Below are 17,500 nucleotides of genomic sequence, written 5' to 3'. Positions count from 1 at the left end.
TTTTGTTTCAAATGTTTGAAAATGCATTTCTAAGTCTAGATTTTTCCAGTCCTTGTCATACTATAATGTTCGACAAATATTTTTGTTTCCTCCTCCATTTGATTACACTTATCACTCTACCTTTACCTCTCTCTCTCTCTCTCTCTTTGTGTGTGTGCGTCTCTCTCTCTCTCTTTCTCTCACTCTTTGTGTGTGTGCGTCTCTCTCTCTCCCTCTCTCTTTCTCTCTCTATCTCTCTCTGTCTGTCTGTCTTTTAGGCCACACACTTTTATCATTATGTATCTATTCCCTCACCTTTCTGTCTTCACCCTGTTAAAACGCCCTACTCTCCTACCCCTGACATTTTACATGCTATGCCCTGTTACCCTTCTTCACATCGTTTTAATCTACCACGACCTCATCCACTCTTCGTTGTCTTCCCTTGCAGGCATCGAGGCTGGCAGAGGCCGGAGACCGCGATATTCATACGACGGCTACGAGGAGCAGATCGACGATGAGAGCGTCGAGGGGAAGAGGATCTACAAAAACCCTCGGAACGCTCCCTCGGACCACTGCCCGAGAGATGAGGATGCCATCAAGAGAACGGTAGGTCCGGCTGTCCTCCTATTCTGGCGTCGACTTGTGCCGCCGGGGTTCCCGGGGTTTCGTCCCGTGAGGTCTTGTTTCGTCTTCCTAACAAGCAGCTTCCCTCACGAGAGACTAAATTGCCTCTGGGAGTACTCGACGGTGCTCTACATTCATTATATCACAAGTATTTATGTCGATATGAAATAACATTGCTTATCCATTTGCTTGCCTCCAATTGGTACTATACTCATATTTCTTGTCCTAAAGTGCTTCAAAACCTCGTAAGTTTACCTAATGAGTCCTTTAGTTGGTTTTCGTCGATTTCTTGCTCTTCGTGCAATTTCTCACATCATTCATATATATGAGGACTTGTTTTATTACTCTGCACATTCGCCATTCTTCACCCTCAGGCAAAAAAAAAAAAAATAAATAAATAAATAAATAAATAAATAAATCTGTCTTGGCGAATTCTTCAAGGTTTGGCTGTCAGTCAGTTTTCCACCTTCAATTAATGTCACTCTCAGGATTGCTTTTAATACCTCGACTTACCATAAGGGGTCCAGTAAAATTTCTCTTATTACCCAAGAGAAGATTATTTTTCTTCACATCTACACGTGAGAAAGAAAGATCGTTGCTAGATACATGAATTATAAAGGCCTGCAAAGAAAAGGGGGCAGAAGAGAAGACAGGAATACGACACAAATACCAGACGAAGGAATGTCATTAAGCAGTTTCAGAAGAATACATTTTTTAAGCAGGTGGAAAATGACTTACGTAAGCGTTTTAGAATATGAGAGTGACAACATGGAAATGATGAACATGGTAGTTGACTTTGTAAAGGGATATTTGCGTGATAAAGGGACAAGATGCCTCTGTCTTTGTAACATTTTGTGGACTCCTAACACAATTATGTGCACATTTACTAAGTTCATAAAAATGTGAATAGGTAGATAGACACACACACACACGGGGAGTTGGGTGTGTGTGCGCGTGTAAGGTCATATATGAGCTCTGAGTTCTCTTCCGGGAGGGAAATAGCTGTCGATCACGAGTTCAACACGTGATCAAAAATCATGGTGAATCACACACACACACACACACACACAGAAAGAGAGAGAGAGAGAGAGAGAGAGAGAGAGAGAGAGAGAGAGAGAGAGAGAGTGGGGAGAGAAAGAAGGAGAGGGAGGGAGAGAGATAAGATGATTCAAAATGCACCAACAAAATTAAAGGAAAACAAATGCAAGTCGAGCAAAACAAATGATCGCAGGAACAATTACAGGTTCAACAATAATTGCTGATATGATGGGACGGTAAGAGTATTTTCTTTAATAACAGGACGAACAGGAGTTATAGCTATATTGAAAACTACAACATGAAATAGAAAATAAAAAAAATCATCAGTAATGCCCCACAGTAACAACACTGACAGTTATAGGAAGAACACCCGCAGCAAGGCCACAAACTACAACACTAATAACGAAGGTCATTCAGAACGACGAAAAAAAGAATAGAAAATCCAAATGTTGGTAACCCCACATCTTTATTGTACGACTACCCAGGAATCATAGTTCTTCTTCTTCTTCCTCTTCTTCTCTCCTTTCCTCCTCTTCTTCCTCATTTTGTTCCTTCTCCTTTTCTTCTTCTTGTTCCTTCTCCTTTTCTTCCTCTTCTTCCTTCTCTTCCTCTTTTTCTTTCTCTCCTTGTTCTTCCTCTTCTTGCTCCTCTTTTCTTCCTCTTATTCATACTCTTCTTCTTACTCCTCCTCCTCTTCTTCCTCTTCTTGTTCCTTCTCTTTTTCTTCCTCTTCCTCCTCCTCTTCCTCCTCCTCCTCTTCTTCTTCCTCTTCTTGTTCCTTCTCTTTATCTTCTTTTTCTTGTTCCTTCCCCTTTCCTTCCTCTTCTTCCTCCCCCTCCTCTTCTTCTTTCTCTTCTTGTTTTTCCTCTTCTTCTTCCTTCTCCTTTTCTTCTTCTTTCTCTTCTTGTTTTTCCTCTTCTTCCTTCTCCTTTTCTTCTTCTTCTTCTTGTTCCTTCTCCTTTTCTTCCTCCTCCTCCTCCTCTTCTTCCTCTTTTTGTTCCTTCCCTTTTTCTTCTTCTTCCTAGATTTAAGGCTTTCGTGGAAAATTTTCCAATTAACCCTGTCATGGACCGCCTTTATGTTACGATATGGACAGTACGGACACGTCGTGAAAAATAAATTGGTCTGTCCCCGACGGCTGGAGAACCTGGAATCCAGGAATAAGGGCGACTGTTCGAAGGTAAATGGAGACGATGGATACCACACGTGGCAGAACTCACAAATTCAGTCCTGGAATCTATCAACTGACAGAATTGCATTATGATTTTTTCTTTTTATCATCGTATAAGGTTACAGGGTTGGTGTATGGTATGGTAGATCGTGGTCAAAAACTGAAGGTAATGCCAGTTTTCTGGATAAAAAAGAGGGGGATAAACTACATATAAACTTAAAAAAAAAATCAAATAAAGTAATGATATCAAATGTCGTTTTTTTTTACAGTACATGAAGATTGGACTAAAAATAAAATTCAATAGTTTATCAATCGGAGCATGCTTTCAGAGCAAGGAGTCGCTTCTAACACATTTCCAAGTTTCTAGGTTACCTCCCAAGCAAAAACAGATTTTTTTTTTTGTGATGTCAGACTTATCTGGCCTCTTTATGGATTAAACAGTCTCCTGTCACCTCACCTTCTCTTCGTCCTTCAAGGCAACTGGAGTACCAGATGAAGGTATAATCCGCTGGGAGATAACATAGGCTGCCTATGAAAGTAAATTCGTAAATAGTACCCCATTGTGACGTCACATCCGGAGATAATGTCCCTCGACGTCATTCAAGCCAAAGATAACATTCATTCGCTTTCTTACTTTCGCCCGGGGGTCCATTGTGTTCCAATCGCCACCTCCGCTCGGACACAACTTGTGTACAAATAAAATTGGAGGCTTTTGTTCCAAAAGCGTGTCTCAGTTTTAATCGGCTCCTCTCCTTCCTCGCTCCGAATACGCCTCTTGCTCCGATGCACTTGTTCCTTCTCACCTGCTTCTTCCTCCATCCCCCCCCCGCCTCCCACCATCCTCCTCCTTCTCCTCCTCCTCCTCCTCCTCCGTGTCTGTCATCTCCCCTGTTATAGTTTCCTCCTTTTCTTTTCTTTCTCATATATCATATTATTCAATCTATTTACAACTTCGTTATATGTTTTCTACCTATCCCTATTCATTGTCGTGCAGAGATGACCTGTCATCCACGAGGAGCTAAAATGAGAAGGGGGAAAGGGTGGTGGATGGGAGTGGAATGGGTGGGAGTAGGTACGTCCCTATGACTTGGCTACCTCCCTTATAAGGGGGAAAAAGGCTCTCGTTATATAGATATATTTTACTCTGATCCTATGTTCCGTGGTTCACATCTTTCTCCTTTTCATTCGATTCTCTCTCCTGTTACAATTTCTTCTTCCTTTTTCATCTCCCCCTCCTCCTCCTCCTTCTTTTCATAATCATCTGATCTTATGCACAGGCTTTACCTGATATCTCTCTCTAAAACTGCTTTCCCACTCCTCAATTCCCTTTATTCTCACTCTCTTCTTCCTTCTTTACTACCAACCTTAGTTTACTTTACTCTAGTTTTCTCACACTCTTTCTCATTTTACTCACTCTCACATCTTGACTCTCATACTCTTTTTTCTTCCCTTACCTCCTCTCTTCTGTCCTTCCCCCTAATCCCTGCATTCCTTCGTTCCCTCTTTGTTCCTTCATCTTTCTCTAATCGTCTTTAAAGACAATTCTCTCATCTGCTCGTTTCTCATCCCTGACATAACATTTGTCTCCTTTCCCCTCCTCCTGTAAGACTCATCATCACTTATTTCACTGACCCAGAACGAGGTCGAAACTGGTCCCAGTAATGAACCTACGAGTCAATCTACCTGATGAGGAAGCTGTCCTTTTCTTCCCACGCCATAATACAGCAAATTCATCAGCGAAGGCAGCAGGTCCCTTGAAATCCTGTAATGACCCATATAGCCCCATAGAAACCTGCCTACATACTACTTTTTTCATTCCAATATTACAAAACTCTTTACTTCATTTCAGTGGATTTGAGAATTTGTATGCAGTCTTCAGATTCTGTTAAATCATAGTTTTTGTTTTGTTTTGTTTTTTTCACAAAATTTTCCCGTTTTAGTAGCTGCAGTTTGCCAAGAGTATTAATCAAAAGAGTTGATATAATTTTTCATACTCTGATAAATCCCTGACAAGTTAAAGTGAATAGATTATATTGGATATGCTTGTTACTCGATTTCATTTATTAAATAAAAAAATACTTTTGGATCTGCAACATGATCATTTTTCTCTTTTCCTCTCGTTTTTTTTAAGTTTTCTTTTTTTTTGCGATTTCTTTATTTTGCATTCGTCACCAGACAGCTTCGAGCGTGTTTTTCCCCTCGACCGGGCTTTTGCCCCCCCTCCCCTTCCCCCTTTCCCCTCCCTCACCCCCTCACCCTTCCTTCTCCCGTCCTCTTCTCCCCTTGATCATCGGTTGACCTTTAACTTCTGTTACTTACACTTTTTTTCTCTCGCAAACCAGCCCAATTTCTCGTTTTAATCGACTTACCTCCCACTTTCCGGAATTATCCAAAGATGGAATAAAACGGAGACAGAGACAGAGAGACAGAGAGAGAAAGAGAAAGAGAGAGAGAGAGGGAGAGAGAGAGAGAGGGAGAAAGAGTGAATGAGTGAGAGAGAGAGAGAGGGGGAGAGGGAGAGAGAGAGAGAGAGAGAGAGAGAGAGAGAGAGAGAGAGAGAGAGAGAGAGAGAGAGAGAGAGAGAGAGGGGGGGAGGGAGAGAGAGAAAGGGGGAGAGAGGGAGAGAGAGAGAGAGGGAGAGAGAGAGAGAGAGAGAGAGAGAGAGAGAGAGAGAGAGAGAGAGACAGAGAGAGAGAGAGAGAGAGAGAGAGAGAGAGAGAGTACAATTTGATGGGCAACACCTGCAGACGAATGATTGGGTCATTCTTTCCCGCTATAAGAGGGCAAAGGGTTACGAGGTGGGGAGGAAGAAGGAGGAGGGGGTGGAGGAGGGGAGGAGGAGGGGGAGGAGGAGGGGGAAGAGGAGGAGGAGGAGGAGGAGGAGGAGGAGGAGGAGGAGGAGGAGTCTACACATGTTCCCCTCGCCTGTAAGAATGAAAATGAAAAAAGGAAAGGAGAAGTAGAAGAAGAGAAAGAAGTGGAAGAAGGAGAAGAGGAAGAAGTAGAAGACGAAGAAGAAAAAGAAGAGGAAAAAGTCGAAGAAGAAAAAGAAGAAAGAGAAGAAGACGAAGAAGAAAAAGAAATAGGAGATGAAGGAGGAGAAGAAGAAGAAGAAGAAGAAGAAGAAGAAGAAGAAAAAGAAGAAGAAGAAGAAGAAGAGGGAGAAGAAGGAGAAGACAAAGAAGAAAAAGAAAAGGAAGAAGACGAAGAAGAAAAAGAAGAAGAGGAAGAAGATGAAGAAGAAGAGGAAGAAGGAGAAGACGAAGAAGAAGAAGAGAAAGAAGAGGAAGAAGATAAAAAAGAAAAAGAAGAAGGAGAAGACGAAGAAGAAAAAGGAGATGAAGGAGAAGAAGAAGATAAGAAGAAGAGAAGAAGAAGACGAAGAAGAAAAAGAAGACGGAGATGAAGGAGAAGAAGAAGACGAAGAAGAAGAAGAAGAAGAAGAAGAAGAAGAAGAAGAAGAAGAAGAAGAAGAAGAGGGAGAATAAGGAGAAGACAAAGAAAAAAAGAAGAGGAAGAGGAAGAAAAAGAAAAAAAGAAGAGGAGGAAGAAGAAGAAGAGGGAGAAGGAGAAGATGATGAAGAAGAAAAAGAATAAGAAAACGAGAGACTATGAGAAGGTACCAGACAATGATAAAGAAAAAGGTGTGTGCGTGCGTGCGTGCGTGCTGGTGGTGGACGGGGCCCACTGTTTGGTCAAGGGGGAATCAAGGGAGGCGGGGGTACGAGATGAGAATGGGGGGAGGGGGGAGGGAGGGAGGCTAGGGGTAGGAAGGGGAAGGGGGAGGAAGGGGAAGGGGGAGGAAGGGGAAGGGGGAAGGGGGGAGGAAGGGAGGGAGGGGGGAGGGAGGGAGGGGGAAAGGAGGGAGGAAGGGGGGAGGTAGGGAGGGGGAGGGAGGAAGTGGAAGGGGATTGATATGACTGGAAAAGGATCCAGGCCCGGATTAGGGAGTAGGGAGTACGGAGTAGGAAGTAGGGAGTAAGGAGCCAGGGTACCATGTCCGCCCAGCCAGGTCGTTTGGCCGGTGAAGGGAGTTTGGGACCAAGCAATCCCCTAGGGGAGATTGGAAGGAGTGTTTTTTTTTTTTTTGGGGGGGGGGGGTAGATGCGCGCAAGGGTGGGGGTGGGGATGGGGGGCACAACATGTCCTGGCGGTGATTAAGGAAGAAAAACGTCAGTCTGTCTGGGCAACAGAAGACGAGGCTCTTTAAGATACTAGGCTGGGCGAAGAAAGAGGAGGAGGAAGAGGAAGAGGAGGAAGAGGAGGATTAGAGGGAAGAGGAGTGGTAAACAAAGGAGAGAGGAAAGATAAAGAGGAGAGAAGAGGAAGAGGAGGGGTAAAGAAAGGAGAGAGGAAGGATGAAGAAGAGAGAAGAGAGGAGGAAGAGAAAGAACTGGAGGATTAGAGGGAAGAGGAGGGGTAAACAAAGGATGGGGAAGGATGAAGAGGAGAGAAGAGAGGAGGGGGGTGAGAATTAGAGGGAGAGGAAGGATGAAGAAGAGAGAAGAGAGGAGGAGGAGGAAGAGGAAGAACTGGAGAATTAGAGGGAAGAGGAAGGGTAAACAAATGAGAGAAGAAGGATGAAGAGGAGAGAAGAGAGGAGGAGAAAGAAGAGAAGGAGTAAACAAAGGAGAGAGGAAGGATGAAGAGGAGAGGAGGAGGAGGAGGAGGAGAATTAGAGGGAAGAAGAGGGGTAAACAAAGGAGAGAGGAAGGATGAAGAAGAGAGAAGAGAGGAGGAAGAGGAGGAACTGGAGAATTTGAGGGAAGGAGAGGGAAAAACAAAGGAGAGAGGAATGATGAAGAGGATAGAAGAGAGGAGGAGAAAGAAGAGGAGGGCTAAACAAAGGAAAGAGGAAGGATGAAAAAGAGAGAAGAGAAGAAGAGGAGGTGGAGGAGGAACTGGAGAATTAGAGGAAAGGGAAAAGGGTAGAAAAAGGAGAGTGGAATGATGAACAAGAGAGAAGAGAGGAGGGGGAGAAAGAAGAGGGGTAAAAAAAGGACAGAGGAAAGATGAAGAAGGGAGAAGAGAGGAGGAGGAGGAGGAAGATGAAAAGGAGGAGGAAGAACTGGAGACTTAGAGGGAAGAGGAGGGGTAGAAAAAGGAGAGAGGAAGGATGAAGAGGAAAGAAAAGAAAAGAGAAAAGGAGGAGAAAGAAGAGGAGGGATGAACAAAGGAGAGAGGAAAGATAAAGAGGAGAGAGAAGGAGGAGGAGGAGGAGGAACAGCAGCAAGAAGAAAATTAATTCATGTAGAAGGAGAAGGGAGGAGCGGAATGAAGGGGGGAAAGGTGGAAGAACAATGTGGAGATGGGTGAGGATGATAAGAATCAGAAAGAGACAAAAGAGGAGGAGGAGGAGGAGGAGGAGGAGGAGAGGAGGAATGAGTAAGAGTAATAATGGGAGGAATAGGAGTTGGAAGAAGAAAATGTAAAGGAGGAGGAGGAGCAGGAGGAAGAGGTCGAAGATAATGTGGAGGAGGAAGAGGAGAAGAGGAGGAATGAGTAAGAGTAATAATAGGAGGAATAGGAGTTGAAAGAAGAAAATGTGAAGGAGGAGGAGGAGGAGGAAGAAGAGGTAGAAGATAATGTGGAGGAGGAAGAGGGGAAGGAAGACAAAGAGAAAGTCAAGGAGGAGGAGGAGGAGCTGGAGCAAGAGAAGGAGGAAGAAGCGAGGAGGGAGGAGGAAAATGATGAAGGAGGAAGAGGAGGAGGAGGAAAAAAGGGGGAAAGAAATGAGGAGGAGGAGGAAGAAAGGAACAAAGAAAAGAAAGGGGAATAAGGGAGGGGGAGGAGGAGGAAGAGGAAGAAAGGGGAAACGGGAGGAGGGAGATGGTGAAGTGTAAGATGGTGGAGGAGGAGGAAGAAAGGAAAAAAGAAAAGAAAGGAGAATAGGGGAGGGGGAGGAGGAGGAAGAGGAAGAAAGGGGAAACGGGAGGAGGGAGAAGGTGGAGTGTAAAATGGAGGAGGGGGAGGAAAAGGTGGAAAAGGAGAGGAAGAGAAGTAGGAGGAGGAGGAAGAGGAGGAAGAGGAGGAGGAGGAGGAGGAAGAAGAGTGGCAGGTGAAGGGAAAAGGAAGAATGAAGAGTGGAGGAGTGCGAAGGAGGGTAAAGTTGAGGAGGAGGAGGATAAGGAAGAGGAGAGAACTAGGATAAGGATGGGAAGAAAAAAAGAAATCACCACACCACTCTCACGATGTGGGAAGTGAGAAACCCCTTGTAGGGCGAGCCCTGTCAGTTGCAATTTTTTTGGCCGATGTTTGGGTCGCCTCCCCGCCTGGGCAGAGCTATCGGAAACCAACGCAAAAAGCATGCAGCGGGTCACGAGAGTCGAACACGTGACCACCTGCTCACGAGTTCGACATGGTATACACTGGACTATCGGGGCGGCCCAGGGGAGTATGAGAATGAAGATATTGAAAAAAAAAAGAGTAGGAGGATTAAGAGGAGGAGGAGGAGGAGGAGGAGGAGTAGAAGGATAAGAACGAGTCTATGGAGGAGGAGGAGGATAAGAACGAGTCTATGGAGGAGGAGGAGGAGGAGGAGGAGGAGGATATGAACGAGTCTATGGAGAAGGAGGAGGAGAAGAACGAGTCTCTGGAGGAGGGGGAGGAGTAGGAGGAGGAATTTCAGTAATTATAACCGAGAAGGTATCAACAAGTATCAAGAGGAAGAGGAATTAGGCCGTGAGGAAGTAGAGATAGATAATAAGGGAAAGGATGAAAAGTGCGTGTGTGGGGTGGGGTTGGAGGGTTGGGGGAGATATAATAATAATGGCGATTATGAGAAGAAAGATGCGCGTAGGTAGGAGCAGAAGGCGGAGAATTATGAGAAATAATAGGAGAGGGGTTAGAGGAGGAAAAAGGAAGAAGAGGGACAGAAGGAAACGTTGAAGGGGAGAAAGAGGCTGCAGGGAATTCAAAAGATCTGAAATGACAAAGGAACTAAGTGGTCAAGACCAAGAACGGACGATTCTAGTCAGGTTGAAGGGAAGATCCAAGAAGTGGAGGAAAGTCGACCAATTAGGACACAGGTTTTCCCCTTGTCTAGTCTCGGCCAAGACACAAATCGACAGCAGGTGTCACTGTGTTGAACTAGTTAAGGGGAGACAGGTCAAGTATTTGAGGGAAAGGTGTCTAGGTTTTCCCTCGTCTAGTCTCGACCAAGACACAAATCGACAGCAGGTGTCACTGTGTTGAACTGATTTAGGAGAGACGGGTCAAGTATTTGAGGAAAAGGGGTCTGGTCATTACTCCCGAAGTTGCCATTCACTGAGCCCAAAAGGGAAATTGCAAGATACAAAAAAAGGCAATCACTCCACGAAGTCGTTTTAGGGAGATACAAATGCAGTTGTTTCCAGCAAATTTGGGTTACGTCTACGTCCTGTTTAGAGTAAGAATATTCTCGAATTTGTTGTCAGGTTTAGATGAAAATATTGAGGACCTTGACCAAGCCTCTATTAATGTCTCTATCACTTGGACAAAATGTAGTGGCACATTTGTGAATAATAATCACATAGAACCCACGGTCGGGATAAAAGGATACTATAGCTATAGCCCTCTTCAGGAAAGTACCTGAAAAGGGCTGTAGTTATTAGCTGAAATATAGAAGTTATACTTTCTTCTAAGCTTCCTTTGTGGGTTCATTGTGATTAATGTATCTATCTTTGCCGCCTCTCTTAACATAACTTTATCAAACCATTCTCAATCATCACCTCTCGTATAACTTCATTCAGGCATTTCCAACGTTACCACTACAACTGCGCCATTACGAAAAATCCAGCGTTGGCACCAGTAATTTCCGTTATTATCGGTGATACAATCGAAGTGTTGGTATTCAAACACAGCTTATATTAATCTATGGCTAGCAGGCAACAGGAAAGAACATAAACTTTTCACTTCAATTTTTTATTTTGTTCCTCCTGTTCTTCCAGACGGGAAGTCGAGTTCGAAGCCATAGTACATCTTCGAGGGCTTCCTAACGGAAAAAATGGGGGGGGGGGGGGTTCTCACTAAAATTACATGTGTCTTGCCCCTTGGATAACTTGCCCCTTCCTCGCCTTCTCCTCTTTTTTACCGTGACGTCATGAAAGGAACTCTCCCTGTATAAGTTACGTTAATTATATAGACGTTGCCCAAAGCATCCTTCCAAAATTGTGCATCGAAGAATTCTTCGTGTTCTTCTCTTGTCAGAGACTCTCTTCATTTTCGATTTCGACCGAGACGACGGTAGGAGCTGTTGGTTTCAAGTTTTCTACGAAGTCGATCCCCAAACACCGCCATCGCCTCCGCGAGAAACAAAATTTCGCTTTCGTCCTTTTTTTCAGAAAAATCCAATCCTCCTCACGCTAAGTCCGACTCACCGCATGTCATTCATTATTATCCGCACGCATTCGACGTTCCACTTATTCTTCATACGCATTCTCCTCCTATGTCTTTCTTTTCCTCTTCTTTCTCCTCTAGCATCATTTCCTCTTCTTTTTCCTTCTCCTCCTACTCCTTTCCTTTTCCTTTTCTTTCGATTCCTCTTCTTTTTCCTTCTCCTCCTTTTACTTTTCTTCTTCTTTCGATTCCCCCTGTTCTTTTTTCCTTCTCCTCTTTTTTCATTTCCTCTTTCGATTCCTCCTATTCTTTTCCTTCTCCTCCTCCTTTTTCTTTTCCTCTTCTTTGTCTTCCTCCTCTTCTTTTTCCTTCTCCTCCTCCTTTTCCCCTTCTTTCGATTTCTCCTCTTCCTCCTCCTTCACCTCCTCGTCTCCCTCCTCTACCTTCTCCCCTCCCCCAGCTTCTTCCTGCTCATCGTCGTTCCCCGCCTCGTCTTCTTTTAATCCTCCCTACTCCTACTTTATCTCCTTCACATCCTAATCTTTATTCTATCTTACGCCTATTTACCGGGCTGTTTCCAATTAGTGGCGCAGAATGAAAACTGAGAGCAAAAGAGAAGTCCCTCGGAAAAGATCATTATCTGAATATGCAGATCGACATGACGTATCTTTTAGTTCTAGTGGACACTACGCTTCATTTCGTCTTAGTTTAGAATTTCCAGATCGAAAGTGGCTTGAAAAATAGTCTTTTGTATGAATGATTTATATATTCCCTTACGTCATATTACCATTGATTCCAGCCGGATGTTATCTCTTTCAGATATTTCTTTGAATAAAGGGAAAATTCTCTATTCCGTGCTATGAATCACTACAGCATTCGATATCTCATTTACCCCGCCCGTCCATCTCATTCTCGGTCTTCCTCTCGCTTTCACTCCATCCACTTCTGTTTTCCGCACTTTCTGCCATCTTTCTTTATTCGTTCTTTCTATGTGCCCAAACCATCTCAGCACTCTCATTTACCTCAAGCTCTCTGTCTCAACTCCACAGTTTTCACGCTATCTCTCGTTTCAAGTACCATACCTCTCAAACGTTTCATCTCAAACACTTTTCGGTTCTTCCCTTCTGGTTTCCTCAGAATCTGTGTTTTCATATAGTCGAATCTCACTGGCCGAGAGAGTTAGGGCGTCGTTACTTGCGGCAAAGGTCGAGGGGATGGCGGTTCGAACCCTGCCACTGGTGAAGCTGAACCAAGGGTATAGTTCATTAAATCCCCCGATAGGGGGAGTTTGTGACATTAAACCATATCATCATCACCATATAATGGCGTGGGAACAATCACCTCTCATACAATATTCTTTTTCTGTTTATTCACTTACACCTATTCATCATAACACTATTCCTTCTCCCTAGACAACTGCTTCCTTTGCACTATAAATAGTCTCCACTCCTGTGTTCACTGTTACATGTGACCTCAAGTAATTAAAACTCTCCAGGTCCTCCAGCCTCTCACCCTTCAAGCTTACCTTCAACCCACCACCATTATCACCCCTCGGACATATTATCACCTTACGTTTGTCAATGTTCACTTTCGACTTTCTCCTCTCACACACCTTTTTGATCACAGACACCAACTGCAACAGAATCAGTCACAAGAGCAGTCTTATTCATAAACAACTGGGACCCCTCCAAAATTCCTTCTCTCTCTCTCTCAATAACCAGCTCGAACCTCTGCCAAGCCCTCTCGCGTTCGTTCCTCTTACTACTCCACGTTGAACAACCATGTCGACATCACTCAATCACAAATCAAGTGGAAGATATGGTTGGCTTAAGGGGTGGTTTTGCTTTTAGAGAACACAGAAAGGCAGACATACGTACAAGAGGACTTCAGTGACAGACCGACAGGCTGACGGATGGGCAGCGGATGAGTGAGCGTAATTAATGAGCGCCTGGACACGGGAAGGGACGAACTTGTCTGTGAGGGGGACCAGCCGGGGACTCACTGGCGTAATTAGAATATACACGGAGGAGGAACCAGAGAGGGAGGAAAGGATGGGCACTTGGAGGGGGAGGGAGGGAGAAAAAAAAAAGAGAAGAAAAATTTTCAGATGAGAAATATCATGATTAACAGATTGATAGACAAATGGATAGATAGATATGTAGACATAGATGCTTGGTTGCTTAGGGTAGTTCGTCAGTGATCGACAACGCCAGTGCTCCGGTGAGGTGAGACGGTTTGGTTGAAGTTGGGTGGTGATGCAGCTGGTGCAAGCGGAGGCGACTGTGGAGCCCAATTCTTGACCCACATATCCTTTCACAATCCGGGCAAGTCAGATCTGGGTCAGGTGAATAAATTCTATCGTCAAGCTGGTGTCTTTCTGCCCACTATTTATCTCGTGCTTGCTTGCTTGTGAGCAGACTCGAGATGTTTGACACGTTGCGAGCACTTTGTACGTCACGAGGCGCAATCAGACACGATTTATATATATATATATAGATATATATATATATATATATATATACATGTGTAGAAATATATATATATATATATATACATATACATATATATATATACATATATGTATATACATATACATATATATATATACATATACATATATGTATATACACATACATATATATACATATATATATATATATATATATATATATATATATACATATATATATATATATATATATATATATATATATAAAATCAATAAATGCTTCATTTTTGATACATGTTTTCACTGGGAAAACACTTTCTTTATTAACTATGCGCCACACCACATATTTCTCATGGCGTTAAAAAGATAATAAGATAAAATGGCTCTATTTGTTTCTATATCGCAACTATATACTCGAACCTACGACTGGAAAAAAAATTGAACTCTGGGGTTGATATGAGGTTCAGCTTACGTCACTCCTGCTAACCGACACGGCAGTTCCCTAGGACCCGTGAATTTGGGGGAAGAATGGACCAAGGAACCTGAGAAGGGTAAGTGAGCAAAAGGGGACGTGGAGAAGATGGCAAGAAAGAAGAATGGCGAGGAGGTGAGAAGAGGTAAAGGTTATTTGGAAAGAAAATAGGAATAAAAAAAAAATAATGTGGCCTCTGTGTAGCCGATGGAGGAATATGGTTGGGGGAAGAAAGAATGAGGAAGAGGAGGAGGAGGAGGAGGAGGGAGGAAAGGGCGTGCGCGGGCGTTGTGAAATATGGCCCCCGGGCGGTGTGGCCGGAACTCTGGCGGGCGGTCGTGTGGGCGGACGGGCGGCTATGGGTCCACGAACATCAATACACTCACTCACGCGGTGGGTGGGACAGACACGAGGCCACAACAGCGGCAGACAGGAGGAGGCGGTCGCCACGCATAGCGAAAGCGAGAAAACCAACATCCGGACACAGGTGGCGACCGCGACAGTAATGGCACTGGTGACTGTAGTGGCGATGTTGAGGATGTTGTCAATGATGACTATAGAAATATTTGAAGAAAAAAAAATTACCTGCATATATATATATAATATATATATATATATATATATATATATATATATATATATATATATGTGTGTGTGTGTGTGTGTGTGTGTGTGTGTGTGTGTGTGTGTGTTTGTGTGTGTGTGTGTGTATTAGAACAACTACACAATAGTTTATTCTATAGCACATTACATATTCCAGGTCATTCCATTTTTTCTTCCTCTCTCTCTCTCTCTCTCTCTTTAATTGATTAATTCTTTTGCTCTTTTTTTCCTATCGTCTTTCTTCTTAACTATTTACTTTGGTCTCCATGTCACTTGGTAGGCTTTGCATTTTGGTATCACTAACGAAGTTGTAGGGCCGCCCAGTAGTCCAGTGGATACCCTGTCGAACACATGAGCAAGTGGTCGTGAGTTTGATTCCTGGACCCCAATGCGCGCCATATCGCGTTGGTTCCCGAGAGCCCTGGATAGGCGGGGAGGCAACCCAAAAACGTCCCTAAAATGAATAAATGATAAATAAATAAATAAAAATAATAGATGAAATAAAAAGCGGCCCACTACTATTGACGGAGCTTTGCCTTACCAGGGGTTTTTCACTTCCCACATTGTGGGAGTGTGATGGTGAGGTGGTGGTGAATAGGGAGGTTTACATTCTTTTATAGTCATGCTACCAAGTTCACTGCAATTCTACAGGTATGAAGCCACAAGAGAAACTGCAGTAGATGAATAACAAGTGGTTCATCTAAACGACAGATGCATGGAAACCCAACTGATAACTACTGATATAGTCCCATGCAGTCAATATTTTGGGATGTTATTGTCTTTTTTCTTGTTTGGTTATTTATTTGTACTTATATATATATATATATATATATATATATATATATATATATATATTTATATATATATATATTGCAACAGTAATCACAATGAAGGCGTGACTAAAGAATTTTGCAGAAACCACAGGGAAATCAGAAAATAGGAATACTAAACGTTTCCTCTATTAAGATATCTTCAGAGTACGAAAGAAAAATATTTATATACACGCACACATACATGCACATATACATACATACTGACTCATAATACGAAAGAAAAATATTTATATACACGCATACATACACACATACATACATACATACATACATGACAGATTCTTCGACTGATTACTTGATCTCTTGGTAGATTGGTTGATCATTTAATCGATTGATTAATCGACCTATTTGTTGATCGAGTGAATAATTGATTGAATAATTGATCAATGGATTGATTTTTTATAAGCTGAATGGTTGGTTAAGTGATAATTGACTGAATAACTGGTTGACTGATTGATTAATTGATGAATGAATAATAATTGAGTAATAAACTGATTGACCGGTTCATTCACTCATTTACTCGTTTGTTCAATCATCTATTTATTCATGGACTTGTTTGTGAGTTCACTTGTTCATCTTGTCATCTACATATCCCTCTGCATTCAGCTTTACTTTGGACAGAAAGGCCTCACGTTTGCATCCATTTCTACCATCAACTATCACAGTAGTTTGACACGTTTGTCATCCTCGTTATTATTTTATTTGTTGTTGTTGTTCTCTTTATCAAAGTTATTGATATTTTTGTATTTCGTTATCGTTGTAGGTCCAATCACTATCGTTTTTATTGTTGAAGTTATTGTTCTTTAATAGTCTTTGTTAGTATAGTAATCGTAGTGATAGTAAAAGTGGTAGTAATATCAGTTATAGTAGTGGTAGTAGTAGAAGCTGTAGCAGTAGTAGTAGTAGCAGCACCAGTAGTAGTAATAGAAGTAACAGTAATAGTAGTAGAAATAGTAGAAGTAGCAGCAGCAGTCCTCGTTGCTGTTATTGTTTTTGTTGCTATCATTTCATTGCTGTTGCCCCTTGTTGGTTTTTGTTGCTTCTCCTGGAAACAATTTTTGTGACACTGCTGCAGCTGGAAATTGAACGTCCACGGTTTACTTAGAACTTCACCGCCTCCGGGGCGTATCCAATTTGAGTTTCAGGCAACTTTTATATTCTCTTTGTGTTCTTTCCATCTTCCTTTCCCCATCTCCCAACCCTACCACCCCTGTTCTCTTCTCACCTAACTTACATATGGTCCTCTTTCCGTAATTAGTCTCTCTCCAGTCCGCAACACACAAATAGACCTAATCTGATACCTGATACCTTCTCCGTTTTCTTTCGGCCACATCATTACTCGTCTTTGTTTCTGTCTAATCCTGGACGCCTCTTGTCTGTTCCTCTGCAGACTCTACGCGTACAGAGACTCTGAGAGCCTCTCTCCTGGACAGAAAGCATACAGACACAAGGACGAATGTCACCCACGGCGGGCACAGGAGCTGAATCATTATGTTAAATCAATTGTGGAAGTCCTTTGATCATCAACCAACTTATTATCATAAATGCACGAACACCCACGTTTCACACTCACACAAGGACGTACATTAGGAGAAGCGCAGTAAAAAAAAATTAAATTAAATTAGATATAACATAGGGAAGTTAAAATTAACATTCTCAAACAAAATTGAATATATAATATCTCCTTTTCTCTCTGCATCGTTCTCTCTCTTTCTGACTGTCTCCCTCCTCCTCCTCCTCTCTCTCTCTCTCACTCTCTCTCCCTATTTCTTTCTCTTTCTCTGTGTAAGAGCACCCACGCGCTCGTTTTTGTGTTTGTGTAGCCTACGCGATTAACCATGGTCTTAGATCACGTGTCGGACTCGTGATCGACAGCTATTGCCCTCCCAGATGAGAGGTCAGAGCTCATATCTGCCCGATCTATGGGCAATGCTGTAACACACAGTTACGACTCTTTGCCTACGAGAACTCGAGTGCTGGCTCCCAGTGCAGCCATACTGAAATCATTTCAGCCC

The 17,500-nt window shown here is 42.9% G+C and overlaps 1 protein-coding gene across 4 annotated transcripts in view; it reads left to right on the top strand.

Moving 5' to 3' along the window:
- Hasp (Hig-anchoring scaffold protein) overlaps window positions 1–17,500 on the top strand; it is a 773,651-nt gene that overhangs the window by 354,805 nt on the left and 401,346 nt on the right. For all 4 annotated transcript variants that reach the window (XM_076205010.1, XM_076205012.1, XM_076205011.1 and 1 more), the window contains exon 2: window positions 428–585. In XM_076205010.1, coding sequence (XP_076061125.1) covers window positions 428–585 — 158 coding nt within the window. The remainder of the gene's footprint in view (window positions 1–427; window positions 586–17,500) is intronic.

The sequence above is a fragment of the Oratosquilla oratoria genome, chromosome 21 (genome assembly GCF_046742065.1).
Source record: "Oratosquilla oratoria isolate Oo_2021 chromosome 21, ASM4674206v1, whole genome shotgun sequence".
NCBI classification, from domain to species: Eukaryota; Metazoa; Arthropoda; class Malacostraca; order Stomatopoda; family Squillidae; genus Oratosquilla; species Oratosquilla oratoria.
The sequence above is the reverse complement of the archived record's forward strand: the minus strand, read 5'-3'. Positions and strand labels throughout refer to the sequence as shown.